Source organism: Podarcis vaucheri (genome assembly GCF_965113315.1).
Source record: "Podarcis vaucheri genome assembly, chromosome: 1".
NCBI classification, from domain to species: Eukaryota; Metazoa; Chordata; class Lepidosauria; order Squamata; family Lacertidae; genus Podarcis; species Podarcis vaucheri.
Window position 1 is genome coordinate 92584452 of NC_138759.1, and position 16785 is coordinate 92601236.

The 16785-nt window shown below is 40.8% G+C and overlaps 1 protein-coding gene across 1 annotated transcript; it reads right to left on the reverse strand.

Moving 5' to 3' along the window:
- Nucleotides 1–8224: 8224 nt before the first annotated feature.
- On the reverse strand, nucleotides 8225–13880 carry LOC309541202 (fibrinogen-like protein 1-like protein). The gene is made up of 3 exons (XM_082238713.1): nucleotides 13775–13880; nucleotides 11191–11353; nucleotides 8225–9408 (listed from the first exon to the last, which is right to left on the reverse strand). The coding sequence occupies exons 2-3, from the start codon at nucleotides 11342–11344 to the stop codon at nucleotides 8747–8749; spliced, it is 816 nt and encodes a 271-aa protein (XP_082094839.1). The 5' UTR covers nucleotides 11345–11353; nucleotides 13775–13880; the 3' UTR covers nucleotides 8225–8746.
- Between the last annotated feature and the right edge of the window lie 2905 nt (nucleotides 13881–16785).

The window sequence follows — 16785 nt, forward strand, 5'->3', positions numbered from 1 at the left end:
ACTGCTAGGTTGGCAGGAGCAGGGACCAAGCAACGGGAGCTCTCCGACCTTCTGATCGGCAAGTCCTAGGCTCTGAGGTTTAACCCACAGCACCACCCGCGTCCCTTTAGCACGCCATGCCTGTTGCCTATTCATGATTACAATGACAAGACCCATAATAAAATTCTCAGAATGTTCACCCCAGAAACGAAGCTGAAATGGTAAGAAGTGACAAAGGAGGGCATCCCACAAGGCGGACTGCTTCATGGAGTATTAACTAGTCTGGAGAAGAGCTCATTGTGGGCAAAGGGACATATTAAAAATTGAGTGCCCTGCCAGATCAAACAAAAGGGTCCGTCATTTTCAGTAGTAAGGGCCAGATTCAGCTAAATTGTTACACTATTGGAAGCCAATGCAATGAGTCCTGCCAATGCTATGTGACTCTCCCCCTTCTTGTCCCCCTGCTGCATCCTCCCCAGATCTTCTTGGGAGGGTTGGAGAACCTCCAGAACAACACACGGAGTGGGGAGGGGGAGATCATTCCATCTGGCAAGCAGATGTTGAATTCCACCCTCTGATTTCAACAATGGCCAGCCAGTTGTTTTCAGGGAATGCAGACAATAGCTTGGATTCAGAAATGCAGTTTTTGGGCTGATCCTGCCACTTCCTCTACATCTATATGATGTATAGAGCTATATCAGGACCACAGCAGGGACAAAAGGCTAAAGTCTTTTGAATACCACAGCCCAGATCTTGCTTGGATCCTCCTGTACCTACTATTTGTATTTTTTCCCCAAAAGACCCAGAATCACACAAAGTCAAATGACATGGAAAACACAACTCTTCACCTAAGCATAACAGATCATATGATTGTAGCATTGATGCTGCAATCACTATTATAATGCAAATTTGCCATTATTAGATCCTCTTTTCCATTCATCAGTGACTCTGATTTGGTTAAATTTGACGGTCAGGATGATAAAAAAGCATTTTTATGTCTATAGACTGTACCTGCCCCCTCCAAAAAAAATAAAATTTAAAAATCTCAAATGTGGCCTAGTTTCTTTTAGCAACTGTGAACATGTTTCATTTGTTAACTCTGCAAATATATTAGGTCACACCCATGCCAGGATACAGGACTAAATTAACAAACAAAAAAGCAGTAAAATTCCCTCCATCATAATTCTCATGAAAAATCAGCACCTACATCTATGATTAGTTTGTTCTGCTTAGCTTTTGCTACACTCCCATCATAAATCCAGAGCAAGCAAATAACTCAGCAATTAACATTCCAGCTGCACCTGGACACCAGGAGAAAGGGAAATCGCCTATAGAAAGTTTTGCATTCAGTATATTAATTGCCATGCCTTGTTATCAGTGAAACCATATAGCATAGCTCTTGCTGGAATGTACCACTTCACATTGTGGGTGGAAAATGGAAATGTTGATTGTTTCACATATAAAAAATGAATATGTAGAAAATAGGCATATCTTTAAAATGAGACTAACATCCTTCTGACTTGCTAGCTTTCCATGTTCACTTCTCCATACTCAGAGGCATTAAAAGTAAAATTTCTTCAAACTATTCAAAAGGTATAATTTCAAATATTTATAAAATTTTGCTCAAATATGAGCATGGACACCAAATGGGTTTAAGAATGTCATAGAACACAGAATATGACATAACTACTTGGTTGGCCATGTTGCGGGGGGGGGGCTCCTTTTTATCAGCTAAACACAAATAACTGCCATTAAAGTTGATTCATAAGTGGTACATGACTTCTAGTAAATTATTGTTACTATTATTAATAATAATAAAATTTATATACTACGCTTCATCTGAACATCTTAGGGTGGTTCATAAGATAAAAATACAGGATTAACACAAAATAAATGGTTAAAACAAGCAAGCAAACAAAACCAATAACCCCCTCCCACAAACACATTTAAAAGGCCATAGAATATTAATAATATGCATAAGTTCATCTGCATCAAGATGCTGGAGGCGATGTTTAGAAATTGGACCATACCTCCACCTATGGTGGGGTTGTACTATAGTGCAAGAATTTTGGGCAACAGTATTCAGAGAAATTGATAATATCTCAAACTGCCACTTTATCCCAACAGCTCTATTAGTCCTTTTGTCTATATTTGATGAGGGCAATCAAAATTTGCACAATAAAGACTTGATAGTGCACCATTATATCTGTGCTATAAATAGTTCCATTTGCTACCTTTCATACATTCACATACCTGTGGTTTATTTCTTTTGACTTTATGTTTGTTTTTGCTCAACAGTGATCTATAATCATCTATGGATTATGAATAATGTCATCAACTCTTTTTTGATAACACTGTACTTTGTAGAAATTTGTATAATTTTTTTAAAAGTTTGAAAAATAATGCAAATTGTGTTTTTTTAATGAACTGATTAAAGGTGAGGACTTGTATTTATGCCATTGCAGTACTGTTAACTATGATTAAAAATAAAAGCCAGCTTAAATGCAAGAATCAGGCTTTGCACATAAACTCATAACTCTTTTGCACTAGACTCCATACTACCATCTCCCACAATTTATTGGTTTAATTTCATGGCATATTCCTTACTCCAGGAGAATAACAAGGCTTGATTTTCTCTATGGATTAGGGTCTTGGTCCAGTGGTAGAGCATCTGCTCTACATGCAGAAGGTCCCAGGTTCAATCCCAGGCATTTCCAGGTAGTCCTGGGAGGGACCGCTGCTTGAAACCCTAGAGCAGGCATGGCCAAACTTGGCCCTCCAGATGTTTTGGGACTACAGTTCCCATCATCCCTGACCACTGGTCCTGTTAGCTAGGGATGATGGGAGTTGTAGTCTCAAGACATCTGGAGGGTCAAGTTTGGCCATGCCTGCCCTAGAGAGTCACTCTCAGTCAGTACGGACAACGCTAGATGGACCAATGCTCTGAGTCAGTTCTAGGTAGCTTCATGCCTTCCTAAGGCATTTGATTTCAACTTCTGCCATGGAAACTTTGAGCTGTATATTTAATGAGCAGGGCACTACCAGGAGCATGTGCGTGCATGCCATCTGTTTGCTCTTAAGACGTTATCTTTACTAGAGACCTCAAGTTCTAGAAAGACAGCAGACTTGCGTGGACATATAGACTGTCTAATGGGCCACCTCCTGATGGCAAACACTGTAAATGAAGATTTACTCAAGACTGGAGGAAGAAGGAAGCTGAGCAGATTTGGAAAGTACAGAAAGTCATTCTGTACTTTCTGTTTTATACTGTACACTGGAACCAGCAAGTGACTAGGCTGCTAACACACACACACACACACACACACACACACACATTCTTCCTGTAAAAGCGGTGTCACGAGGAAGAACATCTTTCTGCTTTTCATATTGTTGAGGGAATGTGAGGGAGGCAGATGAGATTGTGTGTAGGGTTTCTGCTCTTTAAGTCTTTTAATCAAGGATGGCTAACCTCCAGGTGTTGTTGGACTCCTATCAGTCTCAGCCAGCAGGCCAACAGTCAGGGGTGATGGGAATTGTGTCTGTGTAATTTTATATATATAATTTTTCTCAAGTTTTCTGTTTTACAATTTAAAATACTCATTTTACCTCCTTAAGATATCAATGACTTCCCTTCTTCTCTTTCTATGGTTTATTTTATGTATCAAAAATCCTTGCATATTTTACAAGAACTATACCAATCAATATTCCATTATTGCATCCATTAAAACTTATTTACACTGTTGAATTTATCTTAATACTGCCAGCGTTTTCAGCTGTACACAATTATTTTCCATATATTCAATAAACGTTTTCCAATCTTCTTTAAATGTTTGTTCTCTTATTCTATATGTTAAGTCTACAGGTTGTGCATATTCTGTCAACTTAAGTTGCCACTCTTCTTTGGTTGGGACCTTGCTAGTTTTCCATTTTGAGGCTAACAAAACATGGGCTGTAGTTGCAGTATACATAAATAACCTTTTCTGACACCTGAGAATTTCAGTCTGAATCAGGTTAAAGGTAAAGGTAAAGGGACCCCTGAACATTAGGTCCAGTCGTGGCCAACTCTGGGGTTGCGGTGCTCATCTCGCTTTATTGGCCGAGGGAGCCAACGTACAGCTTCCAGGTCATGTGGCCAGCATGACTAAGCCGTTTCTGGCGAACCAGAGCAGCACACGGAAATGGCGTTTACCTTCCTGTCGGAGTGGTACCTATTTATCTACTTGCACTTTGACGTGCTTTCGAACTGCTAGGTTGGCAGGAGCAGGGACCGAGCAAAGGGAGCTCCCCCCGTCATGGGGATTCAAACCGCTGACCTTCTGATCGGCAGGCCCTAGGCTAAATCACATATTGGTGTGGGGAAAGTGCTGGCTAGATTAAGATAGTTATAGAAAATAAAGGACAATGAGTGTGACAAGTGCAACTGGGTTTCTGGGTCCAGAATAAAATAATAATAATCTAAGTACATTAGAACGTAAGAAGAGCTCTGCTGGATCAAGCCAAGGGCCCATCTAATCCAGCGTCCTGTTCTCACAGTGGCCAACCAGATGCCTGTAGGAAACTCACAAGCAGGACTCAAGCATAAGAAAACTCATCACTCCTGTGGTTTCCAGCAAGTGGTATTCAAAAGCAAGACTGCTTCTAACCATGGAGGCAGAGCACAACCATCATGGCTAGTGACCATGGCCTTATCGTTACTTCGCTTTCTTTAATCCCCTTTTGAAGCCATCCAAGTTGGTGGCCTTCTGTATGAGTTCCATAGTTTATTATGCTATTACTATCAGTGCTTAGCCATATCTGATTCAAGGTTTGGACATGCATCCATTCTTACATATTGTAGTTCTGTTCAACATCCTGTACTGTCACTAACAGGCTTTAAGGTCTGGAATATGTTGGTTATAATAACACAGAAAAACAGAGTTACAGGGTCTCACTTCACTATTCTTTTCTTCTTATAGAAAAGAACACTATTTGGTTTACTAATTTGTGGTTGAATTAGAGAATATGTTTTGATTGACTCAGAAATAAGCAATAACTTTGACAATAATACACAGAGTTCAAAACTTTTTTTTTTTTTTGCTTTAAATGTTAATATCTACATTTTCTTGTGTCAATGAGGTAAGGGAGACACATAAAAAGTGTGTTGAAATGTACATCCATTATAATATTATTTGCTTATTTCATTTATGAATCACTTCCTATGAAGTACCACAAAGTGATTTCATAATACAATAAATACACACAAATATTTGTTTGTGTGAGAAAGCCCTGCTGAAAACTCGGAGGCTCTGGGCTGATGGCAGCAGCAGGGCCGGAAGTGAAGTAAGTGGGGTGCCGTTTTGCCAAACCTTCTCCTCGAGACAGTTGCCCCAGTTTGCCTCATCCTAGCACCAGCCCTGTTATTACCCTGGTAGATCAGGGGAATCCTCTTAACATAATATATCTTAATTTTAGCAAGACTTTTGATAAGATCCCCCATTACATTTTTGTTGGCCAATTGGTAAAATGTGGACAAGATGGTGTTACTGTTTGTAGTTGATTAATAGAAACTGAAAGAGTGCTAATTAATGGCTGGGGTTTAACATCTTTATAAATAACTTGGATGAAGGAGTGGAGGGGATGCTCTTTAAACTTGCAGATGACACTAAACTGGGTGTGGTGGTTAAGAGATATCTTAAGAGATAGAAACAGGATACAGGATCTTGACATGATGACGTGGGAAAGGCTCTAAGGGTTTAAGTAAAGCTCAAGTTAAACATGATGCAACAGTGTGATGCGTTGGCAAAGGGACGGGGCTAATGATATTCTAGAACGTATTGACAGAAGTATAGTGTCCAGATGACATCCAGAATGCTGAATCCAATTCTGGGCATCACAGTTTAAGAAGTAATTTGATAAACTGGAATGTGTCCAGAGGAAAGTTGATGGACAATACCGAAATGGCAAAAATGGCCGGAAGAATCAGAAATCAGAAAGAGCAAAATCTTAATAAGGAATCTATCTTTCAAACCATGGTAAACAGCTAAAATCATTAGTGGGACTGGAATAACACTTGTAGTTTAATGGTGAATTTTGAACATAATGGAGATGCAAAATATTTGGATTATTGTAAAAGATGTAGGAGGAAAGGACCAACAATAAGACCCACAAAGCGGCAGAGGGAAGTCCAGGAGATTATGTAGAATCTTGTTTCTGTATTCTATGTTGATATGTTATTGTAAAATTTTAATTTGAAAAACCCAAATAAATAAATTTACGAGAGAGAGAGAGAGAGAGAGAGAGAGAGAGAGAGAGGAATGTGTCCAGAGGACAGTGACAAAGATTGTGGAGCATCTGGAGCAAGCAAACTAGGATGAATGCTCAATAAATAGGTTGCCTAGAGGGGAGGACCATAAAGAAGGCTGATCGCCGAAGAATTGATGCTTTTGAATTATGGTGCTGGAGGAGACTCTTGAGAGTCCCATGGACTGCAAGAAGATCAAACCTCTCCATTCTGAAGGAAATCAGCCCTGAGTGCTCACTGGAAGGACAGATCATGAAGCTGGGGCTCCAATACTTTGGCCACCTCATGAGAAGAGAAGACTCCCTGGAAAAAACCCTAATATTGGGAAAGATAGAGGGCACAAGGAGAAGGGGATGAGAGAGGACGAGATGGTTGGACAGTGTTCTCGAAACTACCAGCATGAGTTTGGCCAGGCTGCGGGAGGCAGTGCCTGGCGTGCTCTGGTCCGTGGGGTCACGAAGAGTCGGACACGACTAAACGACTAAACAATAACAACAGAGGGGAGGAACTGAGTCAGAACACTGGTCCATATAGCTCAGTATTTTCTACGCTGACTGGCAGTAGCTCTCCAGGATTTCAGAGAGGAATCTTTCCCAGCATGACTTAGAGATACAATGGGTGACGCTGGGACATTCTGCATGTAAAGCAGAGGCACTACCCACTGAACTACAGCTCTTTCCCATTCTTGCAGAGTAGAGAGGCAATGTTCTTCATACTCTGGAAGCTAAATCTGTCCTGGCTAACATTTCCCTGTAACTCTGAGCAGGTTACACTTTTCTTCTGCAGACCCAGGATTCCTGCTCATAGTTTATGAGGGGAAGGAAAGAGAGTGAAAGTTCAGCCAGAGAGCCCATATAACGTAGTTACTTTCCTCTCTTTTTATGGACTGGCTATACTGTATACCAGTAATTCTGCCCCTATTAAGTTAAAAAATGCACTACTGAAAGAGTCTGATAAAGGTTTCTTAAGAGGAACAAAGGTCCATGGACAGCAGTTAATTTTGCATGATTGATGAACCACACGTGGCTGATAGAGCACATTTTGTATAATGACTATACCAATATGACTTCTGTCAATGTAGGACAGTTCACATTGCTCCTATTCTTTACTTTTGTGCAATATCACTAGAACAGAAAGTTCTCTTTGGCACAGGGAAGTTTGACATGGGTTTATGGAAGGTGCAGGAGGAAATTTTCCTGGGAAAGCCCCCCCCCCCCATTGCATGAAAATGTGTCTGTTTTTCCTCAAGTGCCATTATATATTGCATTAACATATAGTGCATTAACTTAATGCAGGAGTGGCTAACATTTTTAGACCTGAAGGCTGCGTTACCACTTTACAACCCCTCTGGGGCCCATATGCCAGCATGCCCAAAACATGGGCACAGCCACCACAACTGCACACATCACATGCACATAGTGACTGGCCTAGGATCCCACAGTGAGGTTCATAGTTGAATGGGGGTTTAGTTTAGTCCCGCCATCTAACCACTTAGACCACACTGGAGTTTGTATAGACCCAGGTGGAAATCCCCACTCAGCTATAAATTTTACTGGATGATCTTAGGCTAGTCACTATCTCTCAGTCTAACCTACTTTGTGATGTTGTTGAGAGGACAAAAAGGGAGAGAGAGGAGAAACAGCCATTGCACACCACTTTTAGCTCCATTGAGGAAGCGAGTGGGATGGGCAGAACTAGGATGAATAAAAAATGTGAGACTATAAGCCTTCTGGTGCTAGCTATCCTGCACTACTGAGGTAGTAAGGGGCTGGACTATCTATAATTTTCAGGTTCAGGAGGTGGCAAACCATAACCCTCAAGAATATTTTTACACCTCTAATTTTAAGAGAAATATCTCATACAAGTTTATGCAAATCCAATAGGACCTACACTCATGTAAATGTGCGTATAAAGGATTCTATTCTTAATATCACATTTGAGAAACAACTTCAAAATCATTCTCCATTTATGCTTGCATAGAGTTTATTTAACAATGAAACAATAGCCATTTCTCTCTCTTTTATTGCAGGTATTTGTAAATCACAAATGAATTTTTGTATTTTTCATTAAAAGCACAGAGATAAAGACATTTCAGCTCTATATGGGCCTTCTCTTTTAAATAAGCTACTACTTTTTCACACTCAGAAATGTGCAATAGAGTATTGTAATTCTCTTGACATCAGCACTGCGATAGACTAGATTTTGGCCAAAATGTTTAACAGTTGTTTCAGGTAGGTGGAAAAGAAAGCAGATACCAATGGGAAGTTCTCCTGATAAGCCCCACTGAAAAGAATGGGAGTTGCTTAAGAACACAGCTACTGTGCTCCTATGTAGCTCTCATTCCTTTCAATGAGGGTTTACAACAAATTCGTGGAGAACTACTGTGTCCTAAATCTTGGGGCCTTATAAAAACTACATATTGGTGGTTGGTTTTTAGAGCTGATCTAAAACAAAAGGAAGCCTCTTATAGTGGTAGGAAACGATTCATTAATATCTTGGAGGTATGTTGCAATTTTTCCCATTGGGTCGAATCATGATGTATGCTGATGTACAGGGCATGGCCTCTGAGCACAACCCCCTCCAGCGAATGTCGCCTGTTAGGAGGGCCGAGTAACAGTTATCGTACCACCAGCCGCCACCATTATCTAGTGCACAGTTTGTACTGGCCCTCCTGTCATTATCCTTGTCTTCGGTAGAAAACCTCATGTTGTCATGGGTTCCCCATTCGCCTATAGTGGTCAGTGAATCCCCAGCATCCCCTGTGTAGTTCCCTAGCCTCAAAGCATAACCACTGTCTTCATCATCCACTTTAAAACTCTGGTATTCAGCGTACTTGGTTTGCCCTTGACTGTCAGTTATGACAAATCGTACAGAGAAGGCGTTCTGGTTGGTTAAGAGGTGCATGTATTCATTGCCGAGCCAGTGGTTTCCCTGCAGGTCCCCAAAGCCATGCTTATAAGACTGCCATGGGTATGACCAGGCTGTCTTTTGGTTGACATTGTTTCTGTGCAGGACTGTCCAGCCGCCCCCATCATACTCCATGTCACAGTAGACCGCCAGCAAGGGAGAGTATTTGGGACGGATGACATACAGGCCGCTTTGCTTCCTGCCACGGAGGTGAGCTGCTCTGCAGTCCCTTGCAATGTATTCTGAAACAGAAGAACCAGACTCCTTGTAAGTACCTTGCAGGCAGAGACATAGAAACAAAACCCACTGAACTGTTAGAACCCAATACTAAGAATTTGTCAAGAATGTATAATTTGCTGTTGAAATGGAATACACAAGATGAAACAGTTAAATCAGCTATGATTAAGTGGGCACAGGACATTGGTCATAACATTATGTTTGCTGACTGGGAAAGGTTGTGGAACACCGGTATTAAATTTACGGCATGTAATGCCTTAAAGGAAAATATTATGAAAATGATCTATAGGTGGTACATGACCCCAGTCAAGCTTGCAAAAATTTACCATTTGCCTGATAACAAATGTTGGAAATGTAAAGAAACTGAAGGTACTTTTTACCATCTTTGGTGGACATGCCCGAAGATTAAGGCTTTCTGGGAAATGATATATAATGAAATGAAAAAGGTACTTAAATGTACTTTCCTTAAGAAACCAGAGGCCTTTCCCTTGGGCATTGTCGGCCAATTGGTGCCAAAGAAAGATGGAACTTTCTTTATGTACGCAACAACAGCAGCAAGAATACTTATCGCAAAGTATTGGAAGACACAAGATCTACCCACCCTGGAAGAATGGCAGATGAAAGTGATGGACTATATGACATTGGCTGAGATGACTGGCAGAATCCGTGATCAGGGAAAAGAGACGGCGGAAGAAGAATGGAAGAAATTTAAAATTTATCTAAAGGACTACTATAAACTTGATGAATGCTAGAATGTCGAGGTTTTGAGAAAGAAAGGGTTACAGTGATATAAGAATAGATTAAAGAAAAGAATAAGACGACAGAGGTTGGAAAGAAATATTTAGAAGTTGCTAAAAAAATTTGGACATTGGGATGCAGAAAGGGGAGGTATGGGGGAGTCTGAGAAAAGAGGTTTATGGAAAAAATGTTATGAAACTATACGTGTTTGTATGTCTTTTTATATGTTTGTTTGTCTTAAAAAACTTTGTAAAACCAATAAAAAATTTTATATAAAAAAAATAGAAACAAAACCCACAAGCAGTTTTTGGACTGGTGCTGTGGACCCTTTAATAAGGAACTTATCACCACTTGAGATAAGACACGCTCCAACACTCTGCACTTTCCGAAGCACGCTTAAGGCCTTTTCCGAATGCATTTTTAAATTGATGACTTGCTGAAAGTCTTCTGGTGTTATTTTAACTGTATTATTTCTGGTGTACATTTCATACGTTGTTGGTTTTCTGTGTACCCCGCCCTGGTTTTTTTATTACATGAGCAGTTTATAAATCTTGTAAATACCCCTCACTGGCAGTGGTGCCATCACTTTGAGAAAGAGGTCCAGGGCCTGGCTCTGCGGAATGAGCAAGAGGGCTGACTTACAACATACATGAAGTAATAAATCCACCATTAAGACCAGAGTCTAAAATGATCTGAGAGCAACATTGCCAGCTGGCCTCAATTCAGTTCTATTAGGGCTTTGCTACATAACCCCTCCCTTAGCAGACACACCTTAAGCCCTAAGGAGACCAGAAGAGATTTGCAATGAGTTTCACCAGTGATCATTAGCAGTAGATGGGGGACTTCTCTAGATGCCTAGGCCTACAACTCCCATCAGCTTCCAAGCCAACATGGCCAATGAACTGGGCTGACGGGAGTTGTTTTCCAACAACTTTTGGAGAGTCTACAGGTTCTCCATCCCTGCATCAGGTAGCAATGGCACCTTGCCAAATTTCCTCTCTTCTTACATTTTCATTTCATTTGAGTAGCGTTTCAGGGCTTTTTGTTACCTTCATAAACGTTTTTTCCAGCATTAATCAGGGAAGCAGTGTCCTTGGTTGTCAGCATATGTTTATTGGCAATTTTTGATAACAGCTCATCCTTGGTTAAAGATGATGAAATGGAAATGAGAATGCAGAAACAAAGAGAAGAGTAAAGTAGCATCTTGGGAACCTGGAGAGGAAAAAGACCAGCCCATGAACAAATAGGTTCAACACCGCCATCTTCCTAAGGGAACTACAGTGGTACCTCGTGTTACATACGCTTCAGGTTACAGACTCCGCTAACCCAGAAATAGTACCTCGGGTTAAGAACTTTGCTTCAGGATGAGAACAGAAATCATGCTCCGGCGGCGCGGCAGCAGCAGGAGGCCCCATTAGCTAAAGTGGTGCTTCAGGTTAAGAACAGTTTCAGATTAAGTACAGACCTCCGGAACAAATTAAGTACTTAACCCGAGGTACCACTGTACTGTAAATGACTGCCTTCTGACAAAAGGCCTCTTCCAGTGCAGGAATTAAAATCATTATCTTCTGCGATCTAGTGGCATTTTGTACTCTGTGAACCACTTCCAGATATACCTTCTTATAACAATTTCTGCAACATAACTCAGAGCCAAAAATATGTAGAATTAATTTTAAAAAGAAATCAGTAGAAAGGACTAGAAAATAACAGACATTAGAAAAAGTTAAGAATCAATGTACACACTTCCATGTACTCTGTATCCAATGTGCTCCCACCAATCGTTTTGGGAAGCCTTGTGCACACAGTCTACAGCTATCCTGTAGCTTTTTTGTGTGTGAGGCACTGTGTTTTGATGCACTCCCTCTCTCACAATAAAACCCCAACTTCAACCAAATTCAGAACTGCTCATCAGATGAAGACATCCCACTAGTGTGGGCTTAGGTGGGAGACTTGGGTAAACATCGAACCATTCTGATACATACAGCAATGTGCAAATGCTGTTTCAAACACAGTGAAACAGGACAACCTTGCTGCATTGTAAGGCAGTAATGTGTACACAGCCCCAGATGTACAGGATCACATGTATCCTTAGGTCCCCTTGGAGATTTGATGGAATTTTTCTTTTTTGAACCCCAAAATTAATAAAAGAAACTGTTAATGCTGGGGACTTTTCCTGAATGCCTAGAAATGGGGTGGTCTGTTACTGTGTGCAATTGATTGTTTCTGCTTAGCATCAGAGATCCAATGAAGCCTTTGCACTTGGATAACTATACAAATGTATTGGTTGAGATTAAAGCCTGGCTTTAGGACTGAAAGCCTGTTTATTTCTGTTTCCTAATTCAAAACTTAATTTCTTTCCTAAATTCTGTACATGGCAACAGAATAATAAAACTGGCTTGGCTAATAGAAGGAGACACTGCTTTTTTGGAGGTGGGGAGCCACATGTATACTGTGCACTAAAAAAAGAATTCATTTTGAAAAACTTTAAAATGATCATTGCAACCACCACTCCAAAATGTAGTTGAATTAAGTTAGTTGTGTTTAATTCCCACTGAAATCAATGGGAGTTGAGCAAAGTCCCAAACCCATTTCAGTTCAGCAGGACAATTAACTTCAGGTGCATTCCTATACATTTCTACTCAGAAGTATGTCCCATTTAGTTCTACGGGGCTTAGTTCCAGGTATGTGGCTATAGGTCTAACTTTGCAGCCAACGTACTGGGGTGGGGGGTTATTGTTTTGCTTGTTACTATGTTGTGTCTTTTGGTGCTTTTATATTGTAAACCATCCTGTAATCCTTGGATAAAGGGCAGTATTGAATGAAATGAATAAATTCATTTATTGTTCCAGATCTGAACACATTTCTGGAGACCAGTTTTAGTTTTCTCAGGGTAAAACCTGAAGTGCTACTGATGCCTTCACACCAATTCAATGGGATATCATGGTGGGACAGAAAAAACATGAGGATATCCACTGCAAGCAACAACCATACCATGCCACCTTTTTCCCAATAAGACTTAACTGTGCTCTTGCTCCAAATTTTAGCCAAAGGTACCAACACTCTTGCCTTGTCATTGTAACAGATTAAGTAAGCCAGACACAGGCTGGAGCTTAGTATCTAGATGTTAGTTACCCAATCACTGCTGACTATTTAATGAAAATGGTTGCATACTCTGAATGCAGCACTATTTATATGGACACAGTTCATTTTAAATCTTAAATCTTTGCTTCTTGTTTCTTTGTTTCCATTGTCTTTACCTGTTGTCTAACTTTGGGCTGTAGGACCCTTAGGCTAGGGACTATCTACCCAAGGTCCCTATTATTTGTAATAATATTGATATACATAATATATTGTATTTGATGTCCAATATGGGTCTCTTCTGATTAGCTGGCATGCTGAAGGGTTTTTAACTTCTCCAAGAATTTGAAAAGTGGCACATAAACCCCACAATTATATTTTAGAACTTGGGGCATAATTTTGACAGTCAACATGTTATTGATCTTAAATATGGCAATTATGTTCTTTTCAAAGAACAATAGGGGGAGTGAGGTTATACGTTGTGCCGAAGTTTAACAGCCTGTTTTGAATAAGAAGAACTAAATCTAGTGAGAGAAAATGGAGGTTAGAACTTACCTTTCTTACTGATGCTTCTTAGAGGCAAGATTGCATGATCTGAAGAAGGCTCCTTCAGACAACACAAATGATTTTTATTTTGCTTATATGCTCATACTTTATACTGGGATGGGCAAGCAAAGTAAATAGCTAATTATAGATGTTTGCATAAAGTGTCATTGGGTGCCCAGTCACGCAGGAACAGCTTGTAAATGGGTTACAGAAAAGTAGGGGATATAATCTTAAACAGTTCCTGCTGCTTTGGGGTGCGCCCTACAAACTCTTAAGTACCATAAATGGTGTGTAATGGATGAATTATGTTTGCCAAGTAATTTCAACTTTCTGTCAACACAGCCAATGGCAACAGGGAAACTTCCTGAAAGATTGAATGCCCACCTATGGCTTTAGCGCAAATGATCCACCTAAAAGTTTGCTGTCTGGGTGGAGGGAAATTAAGCACCGTAGCACCGTAGTTGGCACAGTTTGGCAACAAGCAGCTATTTTAAGCAAATCTTCAGACGGTTTCCATCTGCTGTACCATTCACTAACCGGAATATAATTAAGGGGTTTCCCTCATGCTCTTTATAATTTATTTTGAAATCAGTCCCCTACAATAAATGGGTGGACGGGCATGTGTGTGCCCATGTGTGTGCGCACAGGGTAAACCTCAGATCATATAGAGATCGTTTCTGTGCAAATCAAAACCCTTACACACATGCAATAGCTTTTCTCACCTCTGAACATTTTTGCTACAGTTTTGGGGAAACATTTATGAAGAGCAAGAGCGAGGGTGGACATTCTAGTTCAAGTTGCCTGAAAACAAACCACATGCAGCAATGCGATGGCATCTTCACCTGGGAGGGTACGTCTCTCAGGGAGTGGTAGTGCAGATGTTTTGCATGGAAAAGGTCCCTAATCCTATATTGTGATATCTCTAGGTAGGGATAAAAAATACCCCCTACCCCTCTCTAAAATGGTGGAGAACTGCTACCAGTCAGTGTGAGTGGATAAAATGGAGCAGATCTAACTTGATATAAGACAACTTCATATACTCTTGTATGACAATGATCTACTCCAGGTATGTCTACACCGCAGCCTTAAATTGTTTTAATACCTTTTTGCTTCTGTCCCATCTTTGAGGGAACTGCAGTTTGGACTGGGGTGGGAGGAGGCACAAAAGGGCTGAGAAGAATTCTTGGCAGCTTACCAAGTACAGTTAAAGTGTTCTTTGAAGGAAGTGATATAACACAAAAGTAGTTATAGCAGAACAGAAACCGATTTAAATCAGCACTGCAATCTTCCCTTCACTCCATCTTGGTTCTAAGGCGATGCAACACAAAGCCATTTTTGGCACACATCCTCCTTCGGTCTACCCCCTGGTTTGAGCAACATCCATCCATCCATCCTGATAATTCTGAAGAGCTCAGAAGTGTGTTTACTATTTTGGGAACCTGTAGATGATCCTATTAAGATGTTGCCCAACTGTGGATTGTAGTATTTTTCTTATGGACCTGTACAGCTTCCTTTGCTTTTTTTTACAAATAATCTTTCTCATAAGTACTTCAAATATTTCTTAATAGAGATGTGGGTGATGCTGTGGTCTAAACCGCTGAGCCTCTTGGGCTTGCTGATTGGAAGGACTTAACCACACAGTGGTCCTTTACTTACCTACATATTTCTTAAACAATGATACATACTAAATGATTAATTCAACCACCAAAAGTTCATTTACAATTAAATGGACTATTTACTCTGCCTAGAATATTGTTTTTCTTTCTGAATCATGCTTTATTTACCATTTTTGTACTTTTGTGCTGCTTTAACTTTTAGCTTTACTGTATTTTACGTTTTGTATATTTTATTATCACATGGTCTTGTTTTTTACTGGAGATTATAAGCTCCTTTGTGGAGGAAGGTCCTCAAAAAGTGGGATATATATGGTTTATGCAACAAACAAACAAATAATAGGAGGGTATACATGTTTTATAAGTTCATTGGTATTTTGACTGATTTTACAGTATACATAGTTTATTTAAATGTGTATGTTCACTCTGTGTCAAGCTGCAGTGAATTAAGAATGCTAATTAAAAGCAGGATACACCCAAGAAAAACAGTACAAAATTGCATTAAACGAAGGATGCAATCCCAGACACACTTTCATGGGAGTAAGTCCCACTGAACACAATAGGACTGATGAGACATAACCAGATTTCAACATTTTTGATCATGGCACGTGTCTGTTTCTTTTAGAGACAACAATGACTCAGAATGTTCCAGCCGCATGGGCTGGTTGGGAGATACTGGGCAGATGCAGAGCTGTCTTTCCCATAGGGCTTAGCAGTGCATTGCGCCAGGGTGCTGGCCTTTCAGGGGCATCCCAGAGAGTGGGGGAACTGTGCGGCTTTGCCAGTGGCCTCCCCTTTACCTGCACACCTGCCAGCTGCACCCCGCCAACCATATGGCTGGCAGGTGTGCAGCTTCCTTCCCAAGCCTCCATGGGGATTGGTCTCCCACAGCGGCATGGGGGAGAGTTGCACCCCCCCCACCATGGCTGGCAGTGCGCAGCTTCGCACACCCCCCCCCATCCATGGTAATTTGTAGGTGCTGGGCGGATATTTGCACCCTGGCGCCGCATCTGCTAAAGACGGCCCTGGGCTTTTCTAGGACGAAAAGGAAGTGTCCCTAATTCGAACAAATTTGTATCAAATTACAAAGCTCACAGTGAAATTGGGAGGGTGTGAAGTGGTGAATTGTCTGCCCTGATCGCCACATTTTTAAAATTCCACTCCTTGGTTCTAATGCAGTGGAAATTAGTTTTACTAACAGCTCTAAGCCTAGATGAGGGAGTCCATTGCTTCCTCCTCCCCCCCCCCAAAAAAAAGAATAAAGGGACTTTGGATTCAATGGATTTGTTTTGCAGCCTAACACCAACTACTACTGCAAAAACCACCACCAGTTGTATCTTTATGCCCTTGGAACTATCCTCAGGTATACTGGGGGCCTCTGCAGCAGACATGCCCATGTGCTTGCAA

What these genes read in the sequence shown, in the direction of transcription:
- LOC309541202 (XM_082238713.1), bottom strand. Translation starts at nt 11,344, where the DNA reads ATGCTACTTTACTCTTCTCTTTGTTTCTGCATTCTCATTTCCATTTCA. An exon ending in TGGAAAAAACGTTTATGAAG is followed by an intron (nt 9,409 to 11,190) that starts GTAACAAAAAGC and finishes CTTCTGTTTCAG; the next exon opens with AATACATTGCAAGGGACTGC.